At 45.1% G+C, this 22,915-nt stretch overlaps 3 protein-coding genes and 1 pseudogene across 3 annotated transcripts; 3 read left to right on the forward strand and 1 right to left on the reverse strand.

Annotated features, from left to right (window-relative positions):
* Positions 1 to 5,506: 5,506 nt before the first annotated feature.
* LOC133357842 (protein S100-A1-like) lies at positions 5,507 to 6,651 on the forward strand. Its single transcript, XM_061575985.1, has 2 exons — positions 5,507 to 5,647; positions 6,454 to 6,651. The coding sequence occupies exons 1-2, from the start codon at positions 5,507 to 5,509 to the stop codon at positions 6,649 to 6,651; spliced, it is 339 nt and encodes a 112-aa protein (XP_061431969.1).
* A 4,403-nt stretch (positions 6,652 to 11,054) lies between these two features.
* Positions 11,055 to 12,302, forward strand: LOC133358026 (protein S100-A1-like). The gene is made up of 2 exons (XM_061576300.1): positions 11,055 to 11,195; positions 12,117 to 12,302. Exons 1-2 carry the CDS (start codon positions 11,055 to 11,057, stop codon positions 12,300 to 12,302), a joined length of 327 nt encoding a protein of 108 aa, XP_061432284.1.
* A 2,967-nt stretch (positions 12,303 to 15,269) lies between these two features.
* On the reverse strand, positions 15,270 to 20,658 carry LOC133358018 (protein S100-A1-like; annotated as a pseudogene).
* On the forward strand, positions 16,915 to 22,280 carry LOC133357843 (protein S100-A1-like). The gene is made up of 3 exons (XM_061575986.1): positions 16,915 to 17,065; positions 21,324 to 21,508; positions 22,083 to 22,280. Exons 1-3 carry the CDS (start codon positions 17,023 to 17,025, stop codon positions 22,278 to 22,280), a joined length of 426 nt encoding a protein of 141 aa, XP_061431970.1. The 5' UTR covers positions 16,915 to 17,022.
* Positions 22,281 to 22,915: the final 635 nt, after the last annotated feature.

Consider the following 22,915-nt stretch of genomic DNA (forward strand, 5'->3'; position numbering starts at 1 on the left):
TGACGTCACAAAGCTCTGCCCCCCTCCTCAAAAAATTAAACATGCTTCAAATCATTGTCATTGTAGTGCGTATTTAATGTGGTGCTGCACTGATGTTGTAGGATGAAACATTTATTAAAAAGTCTATTTAATTAAGTAGTGTTGTCTATATTTATTTAAAGTTGCGCATTTTGATGTGACGTCACATTTTTCAACCCCCCCTCCCTCCCTCCCTTGCATAAATAAAATTAAACATATGGAAAGGAAACTACATACTTTTATTCAGCACATTAAATGTTATTAATTCTGGGGTCAAAATAATTTATGTTTTACTGCTTGAGTACAAATTAACGTGTGTGCATTGAAAAACTTGTTTGTTAACTAATTTATTTTAATGTTTTGTATATGTACATATTCATTCTAAGATCTCAATCCATACAATAACACCGGTCCTTTATTGTCTGAATAATTTTATACATTTGAAATAGTGCAATAAAAAAAAATAAGTAAAAAAACACGAAGAGGCCAAGGATCGGTGGACCTGGACGGGTTCTTTAAATTAAATCTTGAATTTTCACGCCCGTTAGACTTCGAAGATCCGAAGATATTAAGCGTCGAAGATTTGAAAATATATAAACAGACAACAGGGCAATTTTAATAAAAGTGTGTCGTAAACGTGTGTAATAACAAGTATAACCCGTAAAAACAAAGTTTTTCACTCTAAATCCTTTATATGCGTGGCGGCTAGAGTCTTCTCGTCCTCTGGCTTGAGATGGCTGCCACCTATGGGTCAGATGATTGCATTGCACCATTAAGCAATTGGTAATTAAATATAATATTTTTGTCCTAAAAAGTGTAAAATTTTTGAAAAAAAAATTCACGAACATTAATTGTCACGCACAACGAGTCTGTGTGGAAAATGTCAGCTCGATTGGATCACGGGAAGTGGGTTAAAAAACGACCGAAAGATTTGCACGGTCGCAAGCAAGCAAGTGAACTTAATATAAAGGACTAGCGGTAAGTACCCGGCGTTGCTCGGGCGAAAAAGGCAGACACACACATGGACTTACACACAGTCATTGACCCACACACATAGAAACACATCGACTTAGACGCACACACATATATGGTTAAACCCAGGATGGATCGTTAGCAGGCCAGCCTAAATGTTTCTAACCGGCGAAGATGTTCCATTAGGGGGGTGCACGTTTCGCAAGCATAGAGAAGGGAGGGTATTACCGTGGCCGAGAAGACCTGGTGCTTCATGCAGAGCGAGAGACCAGGTAGCTTCCATGCAGCGTAATGCAACCGATGAAAAGAGAATGGCGCTCGACTGATTTGGAGTGAGACCTCTGCTGTTAAACCGGAGCCGGTCATGAGCACACTGGCCAGGTATGGGAATCTCGGCAATCTCTCCATAACTGCCACATCAGCAATTGTGAGTTGTGGGGGTAGATTGTTCCATGGTATAAAATACCCAGGCAGGTGCTTAGTTTTGGGTGGGGCTGATGGTAAGGCCCCACCTCTTAGTGGCAAGCTCCAGGTTCAGCAGCAGTGAGAGGCAATCACCAAAGCATCAGCATACATAACATGGTTGAGCAATAGAGAGCCATCCCTTGACCGCACCCGGGCATCGATCAGCCTCCCATTGTATCTGTACCATATGGTAATTCCTCCGGTACAGCCATTGAAGGCTTCACGAACTACGTGGTCAAAAGATATGTAAAATAATGTGGGAGCCAGAGGACATCCCTGTCACACCCCAAGGTTTAGAGGGAATGGCTCTGACTGACGGCCACGTAGTTTGACGTGGGGCCGCTCACCAGCAGAAAGGTCCTTAAGGATCATGAGCAAAGGGTGAGGGACTGCGAAAGCACGAAGAACAACCCAGAGCCCAGGCCTACTGATGGTGTCATAGGCCTTGAGCAGGTCTATAAAGCACACAGATGGACTAAGACGCACACATGGACCTACAGACACGCGAAAAAATTGACTTACACTGACTAACATGGACGCATGCACACACAGCCACTAACACACATGCACATATCGACTCACACACAAACACATCGACTCACACACACATATGGACTCACACACACATAGACATCCACTTGAGATACACACACATGGAGTTACACACACATATCGACGTACACACATACAGCGACTCGCACATACATCGACTCACACACGGACATACGTGGACTCACACACATTGACTAAACACACATGTACTTACACACACACATCGACTAAGACACACACACACATGGACTTGCACACAAATACATACACTGACCCACACATTGCCCTACACACACATACACATATGGACTGTGACACACGGACATGTACTTTAGATACACATGGATTAACAGGCACATAGACTCACACTCACGCATTGACTTACACACACACATCGAGTGACACACATGTATGGACTTACACACACATGTGGACTAACACACACACAGCGACAGATACGCACACAAATGGACTGACACACACACACTTGTACGCACACACACACATGGGGCGTTGTCCGTTTGAAAAAGACACACACATGGACTTACACACAGACATGGACCCACACACGTAGAAACCCATCGACTTACACGCACACAAACACATATGGACTCACACACACAGACATCGACTTTAGGGGGACACGTAGTGTCTGCACAGGAACATTATAATTGTAATATTAGGCAAATTATTAGTTTCATAATAGTAAACGAATCAGAGTTGTTATGTGCACACAAACATTATCATTGTAATATTTGTAAACTTATTTGTTTAATAAAAGTAAACAATAAACCTCAGTTCTTAGCGAAAGATGCAATAAAATTGTACTTTACATTGGCGTGGTGACGCCTCGTCCCGTGCAGAGCCCGCGGCCTCGCCTAGATTGGCAAGCCGGAGGAGGTGAGACATTGCCAGGCTGCTGGCTGGGCCGCTACCCCCCCCCCACCATCCCCCCACCCGAGGCAGAATAATACTATGTAAGCGCTTTAAGAATATGAGTTAATATCTAAGAACTTTATAGCAGTACCTCCACGCATTGGGGTGGTGGGGGGGGGAAGGGGACATCACACTGTGAAGAGAAATCGGCAGCGTGATGTGTATATTTATTCCATGTTAAACGCGTGAAATAAAATGTCCCCGTGAGTTAGAGCGAACGCGCAGTACTTGGTAGGGTCCGCCCCCCACGCAAGTGGCGTCACATGGTATGGTCGACGGCCCGCAATAAGTAAATAATTAATAATAGAAACGGCTAAAATTTGTTAATTAAAGTACTTTAACGTTTACGGATGGGAAAACGGAATAGCTTATTCCCACCGCGGGGATTAGGGCGTGCCGCCCGGCAAATTTTTTTCTACATGAAGGCCACTGTCCGAGAGCCAAATCCCCCGCAAGCGCGAGCGCGTGGAGACTTTTATATATAAGATTTTTAAAAAAGGACGACCGTGGTGTTACTTGACAGTTTAGGGAAAGGTAATTGTGATTACAGCCCTCATCTTTAACGTAAACAGTTGGGAAGAGGGAGGTCAAGAGTTCACACACCCGTGCTGGGATATAAAATTTATATATCATTTTCTTGGTTCTTTCGGTAAAGTCACGTCGAAGGGAAATAATAAAATAATAAAAATAAAACATAATAAAATACAATTCTCACGACGTTTCGGCCACAACGCAAGCAGCCGTCCTCAGGTGAAGAACAGGTCTGTCGGAAAGACAGCGTCTGAATGAGCAACACCATGCTTGGCAGCGTATATTTAAGCTGGGTTGGAGGGGGAAGGGCACCTTGACAAAGGGATTTGCATATCAAGAGGAATTTAGCATATTTATGGGAAATGCAGATATGGGATTAGTCACTACTACACAAGTAGTCACTACTACACAAACGTCGTGAGAATTGTATTTTATTATGTTTTATTTTTATTATTTTATTATTTCCCTTCTACGTGACTTTACCGAAAGAACCAAGAAGATGAATCCCTGCAGTCACGAAAGCTTTAAATCGAAATATATAATTTCTATGAAAATTCAGTCTGACCATGTTATCTGAGTGCATGTCAGGCTCGTCTTTATTCTTAGCCACGCGGGGGTGACACGAGTCGCGCCGCCTGTCCCAGATTACCGCGAGCGGCGATGTAAATTGAATAATTATCATTTAATTTGTCTCCGTGCAATATATTCAACTCCTCACTCGACCAAGGGCACGCGTCATCACAATGAGGTGGGTGGGGGGGGGGGCGATCGCGTTGCACGCGTCTTCCAGTTAATCGCATTTTGTTCCTGTTGCTGCTCTGCTCACGCACCAAAGATATTAATTCTAGATTTGAAGCTTTCGTGACTTCAAGGATTCATACTCTTAGTTCTTTCGGTAAAGTCACGAATGGTAAAAAATTAAATTAAAATTAATAAAAAAATTAAAATAAAAAAAATAAAATCACGACGTATCGGAGGCAACACAAGCTTGATACAGATATTTTGCTGTGACAGTTTCACCCGAAGACGGAAGCTTGTGTTGCCTCCGAAACGTCGTGATTTTATTGTTTTCAATTTTTAATTTTTATTAATTTTAATTTCATTTTTTACCTACGTGACTTTACCGAAAGAACTCAGAGTACCAAAGATATTGTTTGGAAAATATCCAGGAATCTGGCTAGACGGGACCAAATCGAATGAACTCATCACGCGTTCGCGCAATGAGAGCGAGCAGGTGTGAGTGGTGACGTCACTTGCAGCGCTTCATAAAAGCCGCGACGGGGGGGGGTGGTGGGCTGCAGACGTGGTTGGTGAAGCTGCAGACGTCACCTTCAGGTCTCTGTGCTGCTTGCAACAAAAGGATCACCTGTTCGGGTTATGATCATGTGTTCTCCTGTTTTTAAATCCTTTTTATTAAGTTCGCGTGCTTGCTTGCTTACGACCGTGTAAATCTTTCGGTCGTAGTTTAACCCACTTCCCGTGATCCAATTGAGCTGACATTTTCCACACAGACTCGTTGTGCGAGACAATGAATGTTCGTGAAAATTTTTTTCCAAAATTTTACACTTTTTAGGACAAAAATATGATATTTAATTACCAATTGCTTAATGGTGCAATGCAATCATCTGACCCATAGGTGGCAGCCATCTCAAGCCAGAGGACGAGAGGACTCTAGCCGCCACGCATATAAAGGATTTATAGTGGAAAAACTTTGTTTTTACGGGTTATACTTGTTTCCTGTTCTTTTTGGCTGTTCAAGGCAGAGGCCTGCTCATGATTGAAATGAATTAAAATTTAAATAGCTCTGTGCCGCAACACGTGGGTTTTTGCCTGGGATCGTTGAGAGCAGTGCGCAAGTCTAGCGGCTCTGGCGCAAAAAGGGACACAACGTGTTGTCCATCGCATGTGATGCGTACAATGAGGTGCCGTGTGTCTTGTCTTCCTGTGACTGAGGTCTGTCTCGCTCTGTCTGTCCTTGTCCTTTGCAGATTCCTCTTGCGTACCGACTCGACCGTGCATCTCCTCCGCCAAGATGAGTGACCTCCATGCAGCCACCCTGAAGCTCCTGTCCATCTTCCATGAGCTCGCCCACGACAACGCTGTCAAAGATTGTCTGAAGAAGGGAAAGTTCAGGAGCTTCCTGAAGGGGGATAAGGGCAAGAGTCTGATCCAGGTGAGACGTGGCTTTTGATATTCGTCTGGACCAGTCCCTCCCGTTAATAATCCCATTTTGGAGTCTCCGGTTTTATCATGGAGCGTGTCGCCTCTAACATCCGTTTCTGCTTGAATGTAGTTTTGGGTTGGTTCGTGAAAATATACATGCATCGTTAAACCCGGCCGCCAAATACGCAAGGTTTGTCGTGTAAGCAAAACTTGCCAAGTGGTTACTCCAGCACACCAATGTGGCGCGCAAACCCACCTTTACGATTTCGGTGACGTTTTGTTGGTAGTTACAATCGGCTGCAGGCGACAGCCAGAATTGTGAAGAAAGCCCTGTTGACGTCTTAAGAGGGGATAAAGGTGATGTCATCGCTCTGTGCTTCTCGGATGCGAAGACCAGAGATGGGTTGATGTAGTCTTAGAAGTTAAAATGGGTCGTGTTCATCCTGAGAATGCAGTACCTATGTATAATGCATGTCCATTATGTTACGTGGGACTATGCCGTAAACATTGACTGCTCACTTTTTATTAACTCGAAGTGAAATCGCCTGCATTGGAATGCAATTAAACCGCGTATCGCTTGATTGCTGTAGGTTTTACTCGTGTTCCGCAGTTTTAGCATTCGGTCCAGTTCCAGTCTTGTCTAACGCGTGCTGTATTGTTGTGGTTGGCTTATTCAGTTAAGCAACATGGTGGAATAACCAGCATTGGCACGCCATTTTTTAGCGGGTATCGCTTCCTGTAGATTTTGCCCGTGTTTTTGCGGTCGATCACGAAGTCCAGTCTTTTCTAACTCCTTGCTGTTGTGCTTCCATTCAGAATCCCGTGGATGGGTTCGTGGTGAGCTGCATCCTGCGGGACCTTGGCGATGACAAAGATGGGGAAGTCGACTTCCTCGAGTTCGTGATCACCATCGCGGCCTTGAAATTCTGCTGCCACCCCAACTTCCGAGCGCACCACGAGCGGAATGGCAGGACCCACGCGCTGACCGCATTCAAGAGTAACGCGGCTGTTTGAATGATACGGATACTGTGAAATAAACATTTGATCGCATCAACGTGTGGCGTGCTTCTGACCTTTTGATACTCTGGGTATAAAAACAACCGCAGTGGTTATCCATGCAATGGCCAGTGGGCAGCTGCCAGGGTAAGTCTATGGAACGTGCCAGGAATCCCTTTCCTGCTTGCAGTTCTGTGGTTTCATAACTGTAAGGATTAATAAAGTTTGCAACGCTATACGTCGGATAGGCTGCACTATTCATTTAAGATTTGAAGCTTTCGTGACTGCAGGAATCGTACTCATTGGGCGATGACGATTGCTTGCGTTGCAATCGAAAACGGTCTATTCTACCTACGTGACTTTACCGAAAGAACCAAAGAGTATGCACTATTCATTGTCATACCTCGGTTTACACTCCCTGGGTGTTTTTCTTGATCAAACTTTGGTGATTGGCCGGTGATCTGGCGCTCTCGCACGTTCTTTTCCAGTGACAAGCTAGCCTTTTTATCTGTAATATCAGTGGAAATGCTTTGACAAGTAATATATTAACCAAAACACAATGTGTCTAACTAGTACCAACGGTTATATCCGTTTCTACGACCCCCCCCCCCTTCCCCCTTTTCCCCCCAAAAAAAGTATGTAACCATGAAAGCCACGTTCCCAAACTGCACCTTAACCGCAACACTTTAGGCACAACTGCGATCAAGGTGTGCTGCAGAAGGTGTGAGGGATGGTTTCCCACTAAATCTGGGCCGTTCCAAGTGTCTGAAATGCGGGGAGGGGTTCTTGGTAAATAAGATTGACAAAAATAGTAATTTGCAGGGTTTTGGCACCTTTATTTGAAGTAATAAAACAGCTTTGTATAATAACAGGCACTTTGCACTTACCCGACAAATCCTTAACGCCATGTCTTTCGTTACGGATGTTTCTTTCAAAATGTGACGAACACGTGCGAATTGTGTACAGATGGCCTCCTGGACATGTTGGTGCGTGGCCTCTTGATTTGTGGGAATGTTATTAGAAAACGCTTACAATTCGGCTTCATTCAAACTTAATTTCTTTCATCCTGCAGAACCTTCATTTGAAACTTTTACTGGTAGGAACCTCCTGGTTACACCAGCCCACTGGGGATTATTGTGTCCGTCGTGCAGGGAGGGGCTGGGTGGGGAGGATGGGGCGGGGTGGGAGGAGGGGGGCTGGGTGGGGAGGGGTTGGTCACACCGTGGTGCCCTTATGAAACTCAACGTTTAACCTACTCACGCCGGCTTGTGCCCGCCATCAGTCGGGCATATTTGCGGAATACACCACGCCGTCGTTGACCCTGGCCATTGACCGAGCAACCCAACGTTCCTACCAGCTCCCTCCGCAGGAATGTGTAACGAGCACCATCGGGATATATACACACCCTACTTGGGTGCATACTATTATAATTAAGACCATCTATTGTCGGTGGTACTACTTGGTAAGAACAGTTGGTAGGCTGCTTGACTAACAGCATTTCTGGATGGTGAAGAAACCGATGACGACGAGGAGATGATAACGAGATGTCGATGACAATTGTGTTGAGCGGCGACGACGGGGATTCCACTTCCAGCAACAGCTTTAAGCTCCCATTCAGGGCCTTTTCCTATGCTCCCAGCATAGCTCCGTCCAGCCATGCCCCCTTCTGGAACCTACTAGCGGGTTCCCGGAGCTTCCCGATTGACCTTTTCTATGAACTTTCCACTAGATGCCCCCCTCCCGTATAACCTGTGGCCTGCTGATGAGAGTACTCCCGTACACTGCAGTTAACCCTTTCTGCCAGCAGCCAGAGATATAACCCTAGACTAGTTTTTCCATTGTATTGATGGTTGTTCCTGGTCACATTAAAATATTGTTATATACAAGAGCACGACCTGTGGTGATAACGGATTGGGGAGAAATACATGGGTATCACAATCCTCATCTTTATCTGTACACATTTGGGAAGAGGGGATCACCATTAATATATTTGGACTGGAATAAATTATTACAATAACAATCGTATGGAAATTTATCCTGACCATCTTCATTTGAGTGTTCACATGTCACTGATAATTATATGCTCTGATAATAGTCCAGAAAAAATTAACCCGTAAAAACAAAGTTTTTCACTATAAATCCTTTATATGCGTGGCGGCTAGAGTCCTCTCGTCCTCTGGCTTGAGATGGCTGCCACCTATGGGTCAGATGATTGTCTGCAGTATTAAGCAATTGGTAATTAAATATTTAATTAGTTTTCCCTAAACAGTGTAACATTTTGGAAAAATGTTTTCACGAACATTAATTGTCACGCGCAACGAGTCTGTGTGGAAAATGTCAGCTCGATTGGATCACGGGAAGTGGGTTAAAACACGAGCGAAAGGTTTGCACGGTCGTAAGCAAGCAAGCACGCAAGCACGCAAGCAAGCAAGCAAGTGAACTTAATATTAAGGATTTAAAAATAAGCAACACCGATGTGCCAATCACCGAACAATCCGGGCCCTCTTCATTCTCAGCCATGCGGGGGCGACACGAGTCCTGTCGCCTGTGACGGCATCCTAGCCCCTGATGGGAAACGCGTGCCAACTCGACCAATCACGATCAAGCTGGGCTCAATGAAGAGCCTGAGTTGCTCGACTCGAGGCACGTGTTCTCATTGTTTAACACAGTTTGACGCAATCCACATTGTCATCAATGATCAGTTTTAATAATCTCAGTTCATGTTACCTGCTTTGACATACAGGAGGTGTAAGGGACAGATGCAGGCTTGTAATTACTTGACCAAGCTACTGATGGCAAAATTTTGGTCAAGCCACTGCGAGTAAAACTTACTGATCAAATACCTGTGGTCTACCTTAGGGGCCGTCTATAAATGACGTCACGCACCTAGGGGGGGGGGGCAGACATTTGTGACGATGTGTGACGAGGGGGGGGGGGGGTGTGAATTGTGACGTCACGTAAAAATGCGCAACTTTAAATAAATATAGACAACACGTTCTACTTAATTAAATAGACTTTTAAATAAATGTTTTCTCCTACAACATCAGAGTGCAGCGGCACATTAAATACCCACTACAATGACAATGATTTGAAGCATGTTTTATTTTTTTTGGGAGGGGGGGCAAAGCTTTGTGACGTCATTTTTGAGGGGGGGTCTGACTTTTTGTGACGCCGTGTGACGAGGGGGGGGGGGTGGTAAAAATCGTCCAAAATCGCGTGACGTCATTTATGGACGGCCCCTTTTTACAATGCTGTATGGGCATTGGTTCATTTGCCGCTCTGGTATATCAAACCGAAGACCTCTGCGTAATGCATTGGCATAATATGACTTTGAAACCCCCCCCCCCGCCCACCTCCTACGCATTTTCCATGAATATGCTAAATTCCTCTTGATATGCACATTCTTTTGTTAAGGCGCTCTTCTTCCACCTCCAACTCAGCTTATATATAAGCTCCTAGCTTGGCAGTGTCTCATTCTTCACCTGAAGACGGCTGCTTGCGTTGTAGCCGAAACGTCGTGAGAATTATTTTATTATGTTTTATTTTTATTATTTTATTACTTCTCTTCTACGTGACTTTACCGAAAAAACCAAGAAGATGAATCCCTGCAGTCACGAAAGCTTTAAATCGAAAATTACACATCTAGTGAGCAAACCATGACAGGAGGGCAAACCCACGTAGATCTGCATCAATCAATTTATGAAGTGGAACCGGCGGGCATCTCATCTACGTGTAATTATCGTCACTGCAATGGGCTGTGGTCTTGGCTGCGAGTGACGATGTAGATTTGATTTAATTAGTCTCCGTGCAAACTTCGGCACTCCCTCCATAAAGCGCCCGTTTGATGACAATGCTGGGGCCGCGTGGCAGGCGCGTCCCGGTTAATCGTCTGTTGTTGTTGTTGCTGCTTCTGTGCTCACGGATCACGGATTTGTAAATCAGCCGGGAAACTGGCTAGACGGGACCAAATCAAATAAACTCATCACTCGATCGCGTAATGAGAGCGAGCAGGTGTGAGTGGTGACATCACTGGCCGCGCATCATAAAAGCAGCGACGGGGGCAGCAGCAGCAGCCGTTGTTGTTGAAGCTGCAGACGTCACATTCAGGTCTTGAAATCGCTGCTTGTGGACACGTCTTGCGGATCTGTGTAACGCGTGGGTTTTGTTGATGTTTAGGGAATAGTGCTCAGCTCTTGCTGAGGATGAGGCCCGACGGGACAAATTGGCTCTGGAACAAAGCTGGCGCGACGCGATGTTGCCAGGATTTAAGATCGTTTTGTGTGGTCCATCGCATGGTGATGCGTAAAACGAGGTGCTGTGTGCATTGCCTTTACGGGACTCAAATCTGTCTCCCCGTCTGTATCGTGTCCTTGCAGATTATTCTCGCGTACCGACTCGAAGGTGCATCTCTTCCTGCCAAGATGAGCGACCTCCATGCAGCCACCCTGAAGCTCCTGTCCATCTTCAATGAGCTCGCCCGCGACAACGCCGTCAAAGATTGTCTGAAGAAGGAAAAGTTCAGGAGCTTCCTGAAGGGGGATAAGGGCAAGAGTCTGATCCAGGTGAGGCACAGATTTGAGATTCGCATGGGCGAGGCCCTCCGTTTATCCTCCAATTTCGGTCTCCGATTTTAATACTTGGGATTGTACCTTCTAGTCTCCCTTTTCCTGATCATGTGTGCGTAAAGCCCCTTGCCCGTTAACTGCTGGATAATGGTCTTCCTCGCGCCTTTGCTGGTTTTGAGAAATGTTGCTATTTATTGGCATCGTGGGTTGAACCAGGGAGCATATAGGTGACTTCAAAGCTTTTTTTTTTTAGTAGAACCGTGGCATTCCTGCTCGAGTCATGGCCCCCTTTGCCTATAGCGCCAGCTGGTCACGTAGCTGCCCGTCACAGCTGAACTAATGCCTTCAAAGTTTGAGCGCATATTGCTTTGGAGGAAAGTGTCTAAAAATGCATTCGTGACACATCCTAATTAGTTTTGCATGAAACATCGATGTATATCAATGCTAGTCGAGTCGTCTTTCTTTTGGCAGGCATGTAGTGCAGCTTCTGTCCTTTGCGTTTTGGATTAATGGTTCATCCCCTCTGGTCAACATGACGTTTTCCTACATGTGCAAGTAATCCGGTCTATTTATTGTGGGTAAGGCACCTGCGCCAAATCCCTTTTAATTGCGTGCCAACTTGTTTTATCCGACACTTTTACCCGAAGGCTATTCATCTTTAGTTTGGATGGTGTGAGTATTGGAATATGCTTTCATCCATTTGAGCCGTTCCAATAAGAATATCCCAAAATGCGAGGGTTTTAACCCTTTGCTTGGTAACCGAAGCAAATCCGTGTCTTGCACGGAAACCGGCTGTGTTAGCGTTGAGCCACGCTATCACGAGTTTTTTAATCGCTGTAGATTTCACATGTGTTCCTCAGTCTGTCACCTAGGTCCAGTCCGTGTCTCCTAACTCTTGCTGTCGTGATTCCATTTCAGAATCCCGTGGATGGGTTCGTGGTGAGCCGCATCCTGCGGGACCTTGGCGATGACAAAGATGGGCAAGTCGACTTCCTCGAGTTCGTGATCACGATCGCGGCCTTGAAGTTCTGCTGCCACCCCAACTTCCGAGCGCACCACGAGCGGAATGGCAGGACCCACGCGCTCACCGCATTCAAAGAGTAACGCGGCTGTATGATACGCGTACTATGAAATAAACCTGATGGTTGCATTAACGTGGTGGGCTGGTGGCTTTGTATTGTGTGTGTGTATAAACTACTGCAGTGGTCTCCCTGTATTACTACTGCAATAGACTACCATCAATAGTCGTTGAACGTGCCAGGAATGGTTTCTTGCTTGGAGTTGTGGCTTTATAACTGAAAGATTTAAAAAGTTGTGACCAAGTAATTGGTAGGATGGGCTGCCCGATTCTAGTTTGTACATCCAATTGGCACTCCCTTTGCATTTTCGTAGAATAAATATTTGCATTGTATGAGGATTCTTTGTGGTTTTAAACCAAGGTAACCTATCCTGAACATAGATGCATTAACAATCGTTGTAGGAACACCACGTGTTTAGTGATTATTTTTCAACCACAACGCCAAATATTTCCAACAAACTGGAAGAGCAACGTTCCCACAACTTATCATAACCACAACATTGTAGAGCCACCTCTGCAACCAAAGGTGCTTGCCATGGAAGGTGGACTAATGGTGCTTCCTGCCAAATCGGGACTTCCAAATGTATGCCGTGTGCAGGTGTCATTGGTGAGCGTGAACATTGACAAATTCATATTTTTGACAATTTGGGCACGTTCATCTGAAGTTAAAACAACATTGTTAGCTGACCCAAAGAAAGCTTTCGTGACTGCAGGAATTCATATTGAGTAAAGATGTGGCTTCATCCCAGAGTTGACCTAGCAGAACAGCCCAGCTCTGTCCGCACCCTGCTAATAACCACTCTGGCGTGGCCGGCTATTTTTTTTTATCATTTTTCTATTTACGTGGCTTTACCGAAAGACCCAATTCCTGCAGGCACAAAGGCTTTAAGTCAAGATTTAGACGTTTCACACTTTCCCTCAGTCTCGTGTGTGACTGCATGTTTCCCTCAAACGTACCAAGTATGAGACTGAGCAGATGGCCTTTGGGACATGTTGCTGCATGGCCGTCTTGATTTATTGTGGCAATGTGACCAAGGATATAGGTCTGCTTCAAACGTAATTCCTTCCATCCGGCAGCATTGTGAATACTTCACCTGCAACCGTTTAAATTCTCGCTTAAAATCCACTTGATGCATTCCTTGGCTCAACCGTCATTTCAAGAGGATTTGGAAACTGAGGCAATTTGAAGTGTTTGTAATGTCTTAATTATCTTTAGTTGAAATCGATTTACAGCTTTCGTGAATGCAGGGATTAATATTATTGGTTCTAAAGGCAGGTAGAAGGGAAAATAAAAAAAATAAAAAATTCTCACGACGTTTCGATTGCAACACAATCAATTTTCTTGATGTGGTTTTTACACCTGATGATTGCTTGTTGCAATCGAAACGTCGTGAGAATTGTATTGTTAAAATTTAATTATTTTATTATTTACCTTTTACGTGACTTCACCGAAAGAACCAAAATATCTTAAGTTGATTTAAACTACATTTTTTTCCTTGTAGTACAATTATAAAAAGTGTGGTTACATATTAAAATGCGTTCTAATAGGAGTTGCACCGTAAACTATCGCTCAATACAGCTATAAATGCATGGGGCATTGTTCTGCAGGAACAACACGTTTCTTCGGAGTGGGCAGGTAGGAATTTGGTTGGACAGCGCATTCGTTGCGATTCGTGTCACGTGGCGCAAGCTGCGTGGGGCGGCGCGTCACGTGGTGCTGAGACTGCCCGAAGCACTATGAAATACAAATCGAGGGCGTGGCTATGCACGACAGACAGACAATATCCCTGGCGGGCAGTGTGGAACTGTTGTTCCTACCTGTATGAAGTTTGAACGAAGCAGACTTGCATCTGTATTTTTTGGTCATTCCCACGAATGAAGACACGACCATGCGCGTGTAGTGGCATAGAATAATAGTAACATAGCAGCATATTGCAGGCTACTGGTAGGGAAAGGAATCTGCGGCTTTGGCAGCCCTGATGTCAGCCAGGTTATTCACGACAGGGGGATCTAGGAGAAAGGTCACAGAAGGGGCACACCAAAGGGGGTGTGGCCAGAGCCAGGTCCTCTGACAGTCCAAAGGCCCCTGTCAGGGACCTCAGGGCTGTCATACGGAGTGGGATCCCGGTCGTGCCGCTGAAGTCTTCACCATTCTCGTCGTTCTTTCTTCACCATCCTTGTCTCCGTCTTCACCATCTCGGGGCGTCACCAGTCAGGCAGCCTACCAACTGTCATGAGTATTGTCGATTATCATAGACGGAATTACTTTTAAAGTATTAACCCCCGATGGTGCGTGTTAATAAAGCGCCTCCAACTCTTAGTGTCCGAGTTGGTCACAACACATACCCCCACAGCCATCTGAAAAAAAATATTTCACGTGCAACGGTCATGCTCTAGATGTCCAAAATGGTAGAGGGAAATGCTTTAAGCCAAACCCATGATTTGCTGGGGAATTTTTGGCAGTGTGTAATGTAAGGGCAAATCCATAAAAAGCATAATTATTTTTTATTTAAAAGAACGTGCCGAAACCAGCATTGAATTAAGTTTAGCCAATCTTGTTCACAAACCCCATTTCAGATACTTGAAGTGTACCGATTTGGCAGGGACACCATAAGGTCACCTTGATTGTGCCCATGCACTAAAGTGTTGCGATGGCAATTTGTGGCGGTGACTACATGCTCACAATGGCTGGCGTTAAATGGTGGTTGTCAAAACCGCCAACATGGTCATGTTTGGACACGTGGTGCATTGTACCTGCATTAATTTTGTCAGCTTTATATACCAAAAAACTTTTCATCATGAAACCACAGCAGTGAACAGGCAGACTTCTGGCACGTTTCATATAGCCAGACAATGCCTGGTAGTTGCCCATCGTAAATGGCAGTGCATGGCGACCACCGCAGGTGTGTCTATATTTAAAGTACCAAGTCACAAGCACTGCATGTTGCGATCAAATGTTTATTTCATAGTATCTGTATCATGCACCAGACGCGTTACTCTTTGAATGCGGTCAGCGCGTGGGTCCTGCCATTCCGCTCGTGGTGCGCTCGGAAGTTGGGGTGGCAGCAGAACTTCAAGGCCGCGATCGTGATCACGAACTCGAGGAAGTCGACTTGCCCATCTTTGTCATCGCCAAGGTCCCGCAGGATGCGGCTCACCACGAACCCATCCACGGGATTCTGAAAAGGGAATCACAACAGCAAGAGTTAGAAAAGACTGCACCGAATGACAGACCGCAGATAAATGTATAACAATTAAGGGAGACACTCGTTAAATCGCGTGCATATGCAGGTCATTCCACTGCATGTTGATTAACGGAGCAGCCGATATTAGTACTGCATATGCACAGATCACCATGAGGTTTGTGGATTAACCGAATATGCCAACAAGTACTGCATTCAATTTTAACATGATCCATCGTAACCGACAGGACCGGCTTAAAACCCTCTGGTTTTCTGACCGGATTGGGCCCAATGACATTCCCTTTACCCTCAGACTGACAAATCCGGCATTGCCTGATGAAACCAATTGGGTCGGCAAAGAAACGGTGTACTCAAATTGCTAATGTTGCTAGCTTACTCTTAACCACAACGGGGTCATTAAATAGTAAAAAAGTTCCACATTTGGTTTAGGTGACAAACCATCGTAATTGGCTGCATTGTTTTTAACGACATGCATATTTTACGCCATCCAAAATAAACGATTGCGCTGAACGGAGATTTGAGGGTCCAAGCTAAAAAATAAAGGCAGAGTCCAAAATGGGACGATTAACAGAGGGACACGTCCAAATGAAGATTCAAAACCACGTCTCACCTGGATCAGACTCTTGCCCTTATCCCCCTTCAGGAAGCTCCTGAACTTTTCCTTCTTCAGACAATCTTTGACGGCGTTGTCGTGGGCGAGCTCAGGTGAAGATGGACATGAGCTTCAGGGTGGCTGCATGGAGGTCGCTCATCTTGGCAGGAGATGCACGGTCGAGTCGGCAAGCGAGAGGAATCTGCGAGGACACGAGACAGATTTCAGTCTCCAGAAGATACACGGAGGCATCATCATTTTGTGACGACCACAAAAGTACCTTAACCCTACGGTTTTTTCGGTAAAGTCACGTAGGTAAAAAAAGATATAAGAGAACTAAAAAATTTCAATCACGACGTTTCGGAAGCAACACAAAGTCTTCATCTTCAGGTGGAACCGCCACAGCAAAATTACAGTAGCGAGTAAAAAGTTTATTATTTTTACCTACGTGACTTTACCGAAAAAACCAAAGAGTATGGATCCTTGCAGTCACGAAAACTTCAAGTCTAGAATTACCTTAATCCTAGCAATATCACAGGGAACACCAGATTCCGTCCCTTCTAGCATCATTCTGGGCAATGCACCGCTCTCACCGAACCCAAGTAAGCACCACGCCTGGCAAATATCCCCACAACACGAGGCATATTCCCCAACACAGACACGTTAGCAGCGGCGCGGGCACCTGAAAACAACGTCTGCAGATGCACCAACAACTTCTGCTGCCGCTGTCGCGGCTTTTATGAAGCGCGGCCAGTGACGTCACCACTGACAGCTGCTCGCGCTCATTGCGCGATCGAGTGACGGGTTTCATTGATTGGTTCCGTTAATCCGGTTTCCCGGCTCAATTACAAGGGAATTCCGTGATGCGTGAGCACAGCAACAGCGTAAAGAGACAATGAGCTGGGAGGCGCGTGCCACGATGCTGCGCCATTGTCATCAAGCGGGCGTTTGATGGAGAGAGGCGTGGAGGAGTTTGCACGGAGACGAATTAAAGGTAATTCTGCATCGTTACTCGCAGCCCAGACCACCGCCTCCGCAGTGCCGACATTACAAGTAAATGAGATGCTTGCGTTTTAACCTCAGAATTTGATTGAGACAGGCGTATGCACGTGGGTTTGCCGTGGTGTCATGGTTTGTTCACTGGATGTGTCATGCAGAGGTCTTTGGTTTCATCTCCCAGAGCGGCAAGTTACAATAATGCCCACCCATCAATGTAAACACCGCAAGTATTTGATGGGTATGTTTTGCCAGCAGTACCTTGACAAAGTAATCACAAGGATGGGTCTTTACCTGACACCTCCAGTATGTCAGAGCAGAAAATATGAATTGAGATTGTTAAAACTCACCGTTGAAGACAATGTGAATTGCGTCAAATACAGTGGTCACAATATGATCCCATTACATTCAAGAAAAAGATAAAACACCAAAAACATTATGAAACCTTGTGCCAAGCTGAGATCAATCCAGACCCTTTTCATTCTCAGCCACGCGGCAGCGACACGCACTGTCCTCGCAGAACCCAGGTAAAACCCAACCAGTTCAGATGCCCAGTGAGTCCTGGACACGTTTGCAGGTCGACAACAGATGGAAATTCCGTCGTAGCCACACCTCCACATCATGATCCGGCAGCGATTCATTGTACAGAAAGACCCTCACCATTTTCGTGTTCAATTCTGACAGCAAATGCAGCTTGAGCAGAGAGAGAGGCCTTTCACCTGCCTTCTCATCAAAGCGTGTCAGAAAGCGTTGCAGTAAATTGCTGGTCCCGAAGCTGACATCAAAGGCCCTGCCCGCCCGGCAGAGCTGTCAAACAAAATAGGTCCATGGGCTCAAATTGCAGCATTCCTATAACGCCAGTTCGCACAAAAATCGAGCGTTCCACAGTCATTCTAGATTTGAAGCTTTCGTGACTGCAAGGATTCATACTGTTATGTTTTTTCGGTAAAGTCACGTAGGTTAAAAAAATAAAAATAAAAGTTAATAAAAGTAATTATTACTTTTATTATTTTTTATTTTTATTATTTTATTTTTACTTTTTAAAATCCTTTATATTAAGTTCACTTGCTTGCTTGCAGCGCTTACGACCGTGCAAATCTTTCGGTCGTTTTTAACCCACTTCCCGTGATCCAATCGAGCTGACATTTTGCACACAGACTCGTTGTGCGTGACAATTTATTTTCGTGAAAATTTTTGTTCCAAAATTTTCCACTTTTTAGGAGAAAATTTTTTTTCACTAACACAATCATATATTTTTCCTAAACACAGCAAATTATTCAAGAAAACAACAAAAATGTACAATATAAACAATCATACAACAACTGAAAACCTTATAATCCTTATATACGACTTTCCTTATATTTAATTTAAAATACCAATGTGATAAAAATGAAACTCTTACTCAATAAAAACAGAAATGAATAAAAAAATGAAACCGATGCCACGCACATAAAGGATTTATATAGTGAAAAACTTTGTTTTTACGGGTTAATTTTTACCTACGTGACTTTACCGAAAAAACCTAACAGTATGATTCCATAGTCACCGCTTCTGGCACGTTCTCCTTAAAGGCATCCCGGACTCGGTTGTGTCGCCTGGCACGATCCGGTGTGAAGCTTGCTCCCGACCCACCGCCAGTACCGTTTTTAGATTGTCAGAAATTGGGATGTTACTCTGATTAATCACGGTCTTGTTAACATCCAGCTTTGCGATGTGTGGCTCTGGTTTCTTCTTAGATAGGAGGTTGAATTTAGAAATCAGGTTAGCTTTGCATTTGGCTGACATTGAGTCAGCAGAAGCAGAAGTCATGTAATCAACGTGGTTCCAATCGGAAGGTGACATTTTTTGTGTTAACATTAAATGTTAAATGCCAACATGTTCATGGAAAAGTTTGAATCAGACGCCATCCAGACATCCACCCTGCGTCCTTCCTTGTGGAAGAGGTATGTGGACGACACTTTCGTCATCTGGCCACATGGCCTCCCAGCATTGAACCACTTCTTGAACCACATCAATTCTAGACACCCATCCATCAGATTCACCATGGAAGTGGAGAAAGACGGTAAACTACCATTCTTGGATATTCTGTTTGAGAGGAGGCCTGACGGATCCTTGGGACATTCTGTCTACAGGAAAGCCACCCACACAGATTCCTACTTGAAACCGGATTCCCACCACCACCCATCTCAAAAGAATTCTCTCATCAAAACGGTATACCACAGAGCCCATGGCATTTCTGACCAACACCACCTGGCCGGTGAATTAAGACATGTACATCGGGCCCTCAGGATGAACGGATACTCTGACCGCACTATCCGCCAAGCTGTTTCTCCCACCATGCAGAAACAGCCACATGAAACTCCGACCAAAACTATCACGTTGCCATACATAGCAGGCGTGACCAAAAAGATCTCCAAAATTCTAAACAAGCATAAGATCCAAGTCCGATTCAGTACAGTGCATAACATCCGTGATTTGATTCCATCTGTGAAGGATGTCGTTGCCTGACTTACAGTATCCTGGAGTCTACAAATTGAGTTGCATTTGTGGTGATTGCTACATTGGAGAAACGAAACGTCATGTTTCTGATCGTGTCCGCGAGCACAAGTCAGATCTGAAACACGGCAGAACTGATTCTTCGGCCGTTGCCGATCATTGCTACAACTCGGTGGGCTCTCATGCAATTGTATTTTCCGAGACCGAGGTTCTCTGCAAACCTCCTGGCTACCATCAAAGGTTTGTACACGAAGCCATACAAATATACAAACGCAGACATAATTTCAACCGTGATGACGGTTACAAACTGAGTAATCATTGGAAAGATGTGATTAACCATGCAAAAAAGATTTAACTACACTTATTTGCCAATCTTATTTAACAGACAACTATTACAGTTTTACCATGTTTAGTGGTGTCTCCCTGTCACAGGTTGAGTCACAAGCCGTGCCTCTCCAAACAAAGGCTCAGTTTGTTATGCAGTCTATTCTTAGTCTTAAGCCTCACCTTACCATATTAATAAAAAGTATGCGGCCCTTGCCCCACCACCTTCTCCAACCATTATATAAACGGAGTGGTGGCTCTTGCAATCTCTCATTTACTTGATACGGCTTTCGTGGCTGTGACGGTACCACCTGAAGACGAAAGCTTGTGTCGCCTCCGAAACGTCGTGATTTTTATTTCATTTTATTTTACTTTTTAATGTTAGTTTTTTTTACCTACGTGACTTTACCGAATAAACCTAAGAGTATTGATGGGTGGGCTTTATTGTAACTTGCCGCTCTGGGAGATGAAACCAAAGACCTCTGCATGACACATCCAGTGAACAAACCATGACACCACGGCAGACCCACGTGCATACGCCTGTCTCAATCAAATTCTGAGGTTAAAACGCAAGCATCTCATTTACTTGTAATGTCGGCACTGCGGAGGCGGTGGTCTGGGCTGCGAGTAACGATGCAGAATTACCTTTAATTCGTCTCCGTGCAAACTCCTCCACGCCTCTCTCCATCAAACGCCCGCTTGATGACAATGGCGCAGCATCGTGGCACGCGCCTCCCAGCTCATTGTCTCTTTACGCTGTTGCTGTGCTCACGCATCACGGAATTCCCTTGTAATTGAGCCGGGAAACCGGATTAACGGAACCAATCAATGAAACTGGTCACTCGATCGCGCAATGAGCGCGAGCAGCTGTGATTGGCGACGTCACTGGCCGCGCTTCATAAAAGCCGCGACAGTGGCAGGACAAGTTGGTGGTGCATCTGCAGACGTCGCTTTCAGGTGCTCGCGCTGCTGCTACAGCGGCTGTGTTGGGGAATATGCCTCGTGTTGTGGGGATCTTTGCCGGGCGTGGTGTTTACTTGGGTTCGGTGAGAGCGGTGCACTGCCCAGGATGATGCTAGAAGGGACGGAATCTGGTGCTCCGTGTGCTATTGCTAGGATTAAGGTAATTCCAGATTTGAAGTTTTCGTGACTGCAAGGATCCATACTCTTTGGTTTGTCACGTAGGTAAAAAAATAACTTTTTTCTTCACTACAGTAATTTTGCTGTGGCGGTTCCACCTGAAGATTGCGGCTTGTGTTGCTTCCGAAACGTCGTGATTTAATGTAGTTGTTTTTATTACTTACGTGACTTTACCGAAAAAACCAAAGTAGGATTAAGGTAGTTTTGTGGTCCATCACATAATGATGCGTAAAATGAGATGCCTCGTGTGTTTTCTTCTGGGGACTGAAATGTCTCGCTCTGCCGTGTCCTCGCAGATTCTTCTTTCGTACCGACTCGACCGTGCATCTCCTCTGCCAAGATGAGCGACCTCCATGCAGCCACCCTGAAGCTCCTGTCCATCTTCCATGAGCTCGCCCACGACAACGCTGTCAAAGATTGTCTGAAGAAGGAAAAGTTCAGGCGCTTCCTGAAGGGGGATAAGGGCAAGAGTCTGATCCAGGTGAGACGTGATTTTTGATTGATCGTATGGACGAGTCCCTCTAATCGTCCCATTTTCGACTGCCTTTTAATTATTAGCTTGGACCCTCGAATCTCCGTTCAGCACAATCAAGTGTTTTTTTGTTTGGATGGCGTGAAATATACATGTCGCTTTAAACACCATGCACCCAATTAGTAAGGTTTGTCACCTAAACAAATGTGGACCTTTTTTAACTCTTTAATTGAATCCTTTATATTAAGTTCGCTTGCTTGCTTACGACCGTGCAAATCTTTCGGTCGTTTTTTAACCCACTTCCCGTGATCCAATCGAGCTGACATTTTCCACACAGACTCGTTGTGCGTGACAATTAATGTTCGTGAAAATTTGTTTCCAAATTTGACACTTTAGGTAAAAAAAAAAAAATAAGATTGAATTACCAATTGCTTAATGGTGGCAGGCAATCATCTGACCCCTAGGTGGCAGCCATCTCAAGCCAGAGGACTCTAGCCGCCACGCATATAAAGAATTTATAGTGAAAAACTTAGTTTTTACGGGTTAATTTTCTAACTCCTTGCTGTTGCGATTTCCTTATCAGAATCCCGTGGATGGGTTCGTGGTGAGCCGCATCCTGCGGGACCTTGGCGATGACAAAGATGGGCAAGTCGACTTCCTCGAGTTCGTGATCACCATCGCGGCCTTGAAATTCTGCTGCCACCCCAACTTCCGAGCGCACCACGAGCGGAATGGCAGGACCCACGCGCTGACCGCATTCAAGAGCGACGCGACTGTTTGAATGATACGGATATTATGAAATAAATCTTGATCGCAACATGCAGTGCTTGTGACTTGGTACTTTAAATATGGACACGACTGCGGTGGTCGCCATGCACTGCCATTTACGATGGGCAACTACCAGGCATTTTGGCTAGATGAACCGTGCCAGGAGTCTGCCTGTTTACTGCTGTGGTTTCATGATGGAAAGTTTTTTTAATTTATATATAAAGCTGACAAATTAATGTAGGTACGATACACCCAGTGTCCCAACACTACCATGTTGGCCGTGATGTGAGCATGTAATCGCGCCCACATTGCCATAATTGCAACACTTTACTGCTTGAGCACAATCAACTTCACCTGATTATCCCTGCCAAATCTGGACTTTTCAAGTATCTGAAATGGGGGTTCGTGAACAATTGGCCAATACTTTCTTTCAATGCTGGTTTCGGCACGTTCTTTACAATTCAAATAATTATGGATTTGCCCTTACGTTGCACACTGCCAAAGTCCCCAGCAAATCATGGGTTTGGTTTTGAGCTTTTCCCTCGCGTCACATACTTATCTTGATCCATCCTATATCTCTCGCATCTATCATGCTCGCATGCTCATTGGCTTGCACCCGTTTGGTTGCACTTCCTCGTCGAAGCCGCT

Source organism: Lethenteron reissneri, chromosome 60, assembly GCF_015708825.2.
Source record: "Lethenteron reissneri isolate LAM-NWPU_2019-01 chromosome 60, ASM1570882v1, whole genome shotgun sequence".
NCBI classification, from domain to species: Eukaryota; Metazoa; Chordata; class Hyperoartia; order Petromyzontiformes; family Petromyzontidae; genus Lethenteron; species Lethenteron reissneri.

Excerpts from the sequence above, each read along its gene's own strand:
- LOC133358026 (XM_061576300.1), top strand. The coding sequence starts at position 11,055 with ATGAGCGACCTCCATGCAGCCACCCTGAAGCTCCTGTCCATCTTCAAT. Across the intron at positions 11,196-12,116 it reads AGGGCAAGAGTCTGATCCAG|AATCCCGTGGATGGGTTCGT; the intron begins GTGAGGCACAGA and ends ATTCCATTTCAG.
- LOC133357843 (XM_061575986.1), top strand. The coding sequence starts at position 17,023 with ATGGAGAGAGGCGTGGAGGAGTTTGCACGGAGACGAATTAAAG. Across the intron at positions 17,066-21,323 it reads TGCACGGAGACGAATTAAAG|ATTCTTCTTTCGTACCGACT; the intron begins GTAATTCTGCAT and ends GTGTCCTCGCAG. Across the intron at positions 21,509-22,082 it reads AGGGCAAGAGTCTGATCCAG|AATCCCGTGGATGGGTTCGT; the intron begins GTGAGACGTGAT and ends TTTCCTTATCAG.
- LOC133357842 (XM_061575985.1), top strand. The coding sequence starts at position 5,507 with ATGAGTGACCTCCATGCAGCCACCCTGAAGCTCCTGTCCATCTTCCAT. Across the intron at positions 5,648-6,453 it reads AGGGCAAGAGTCTGATCCAG|AATCCCGTGGATGGGTTCGT; the intron begins GTGAGACGTGGC and ends GCTTCCATTCAG.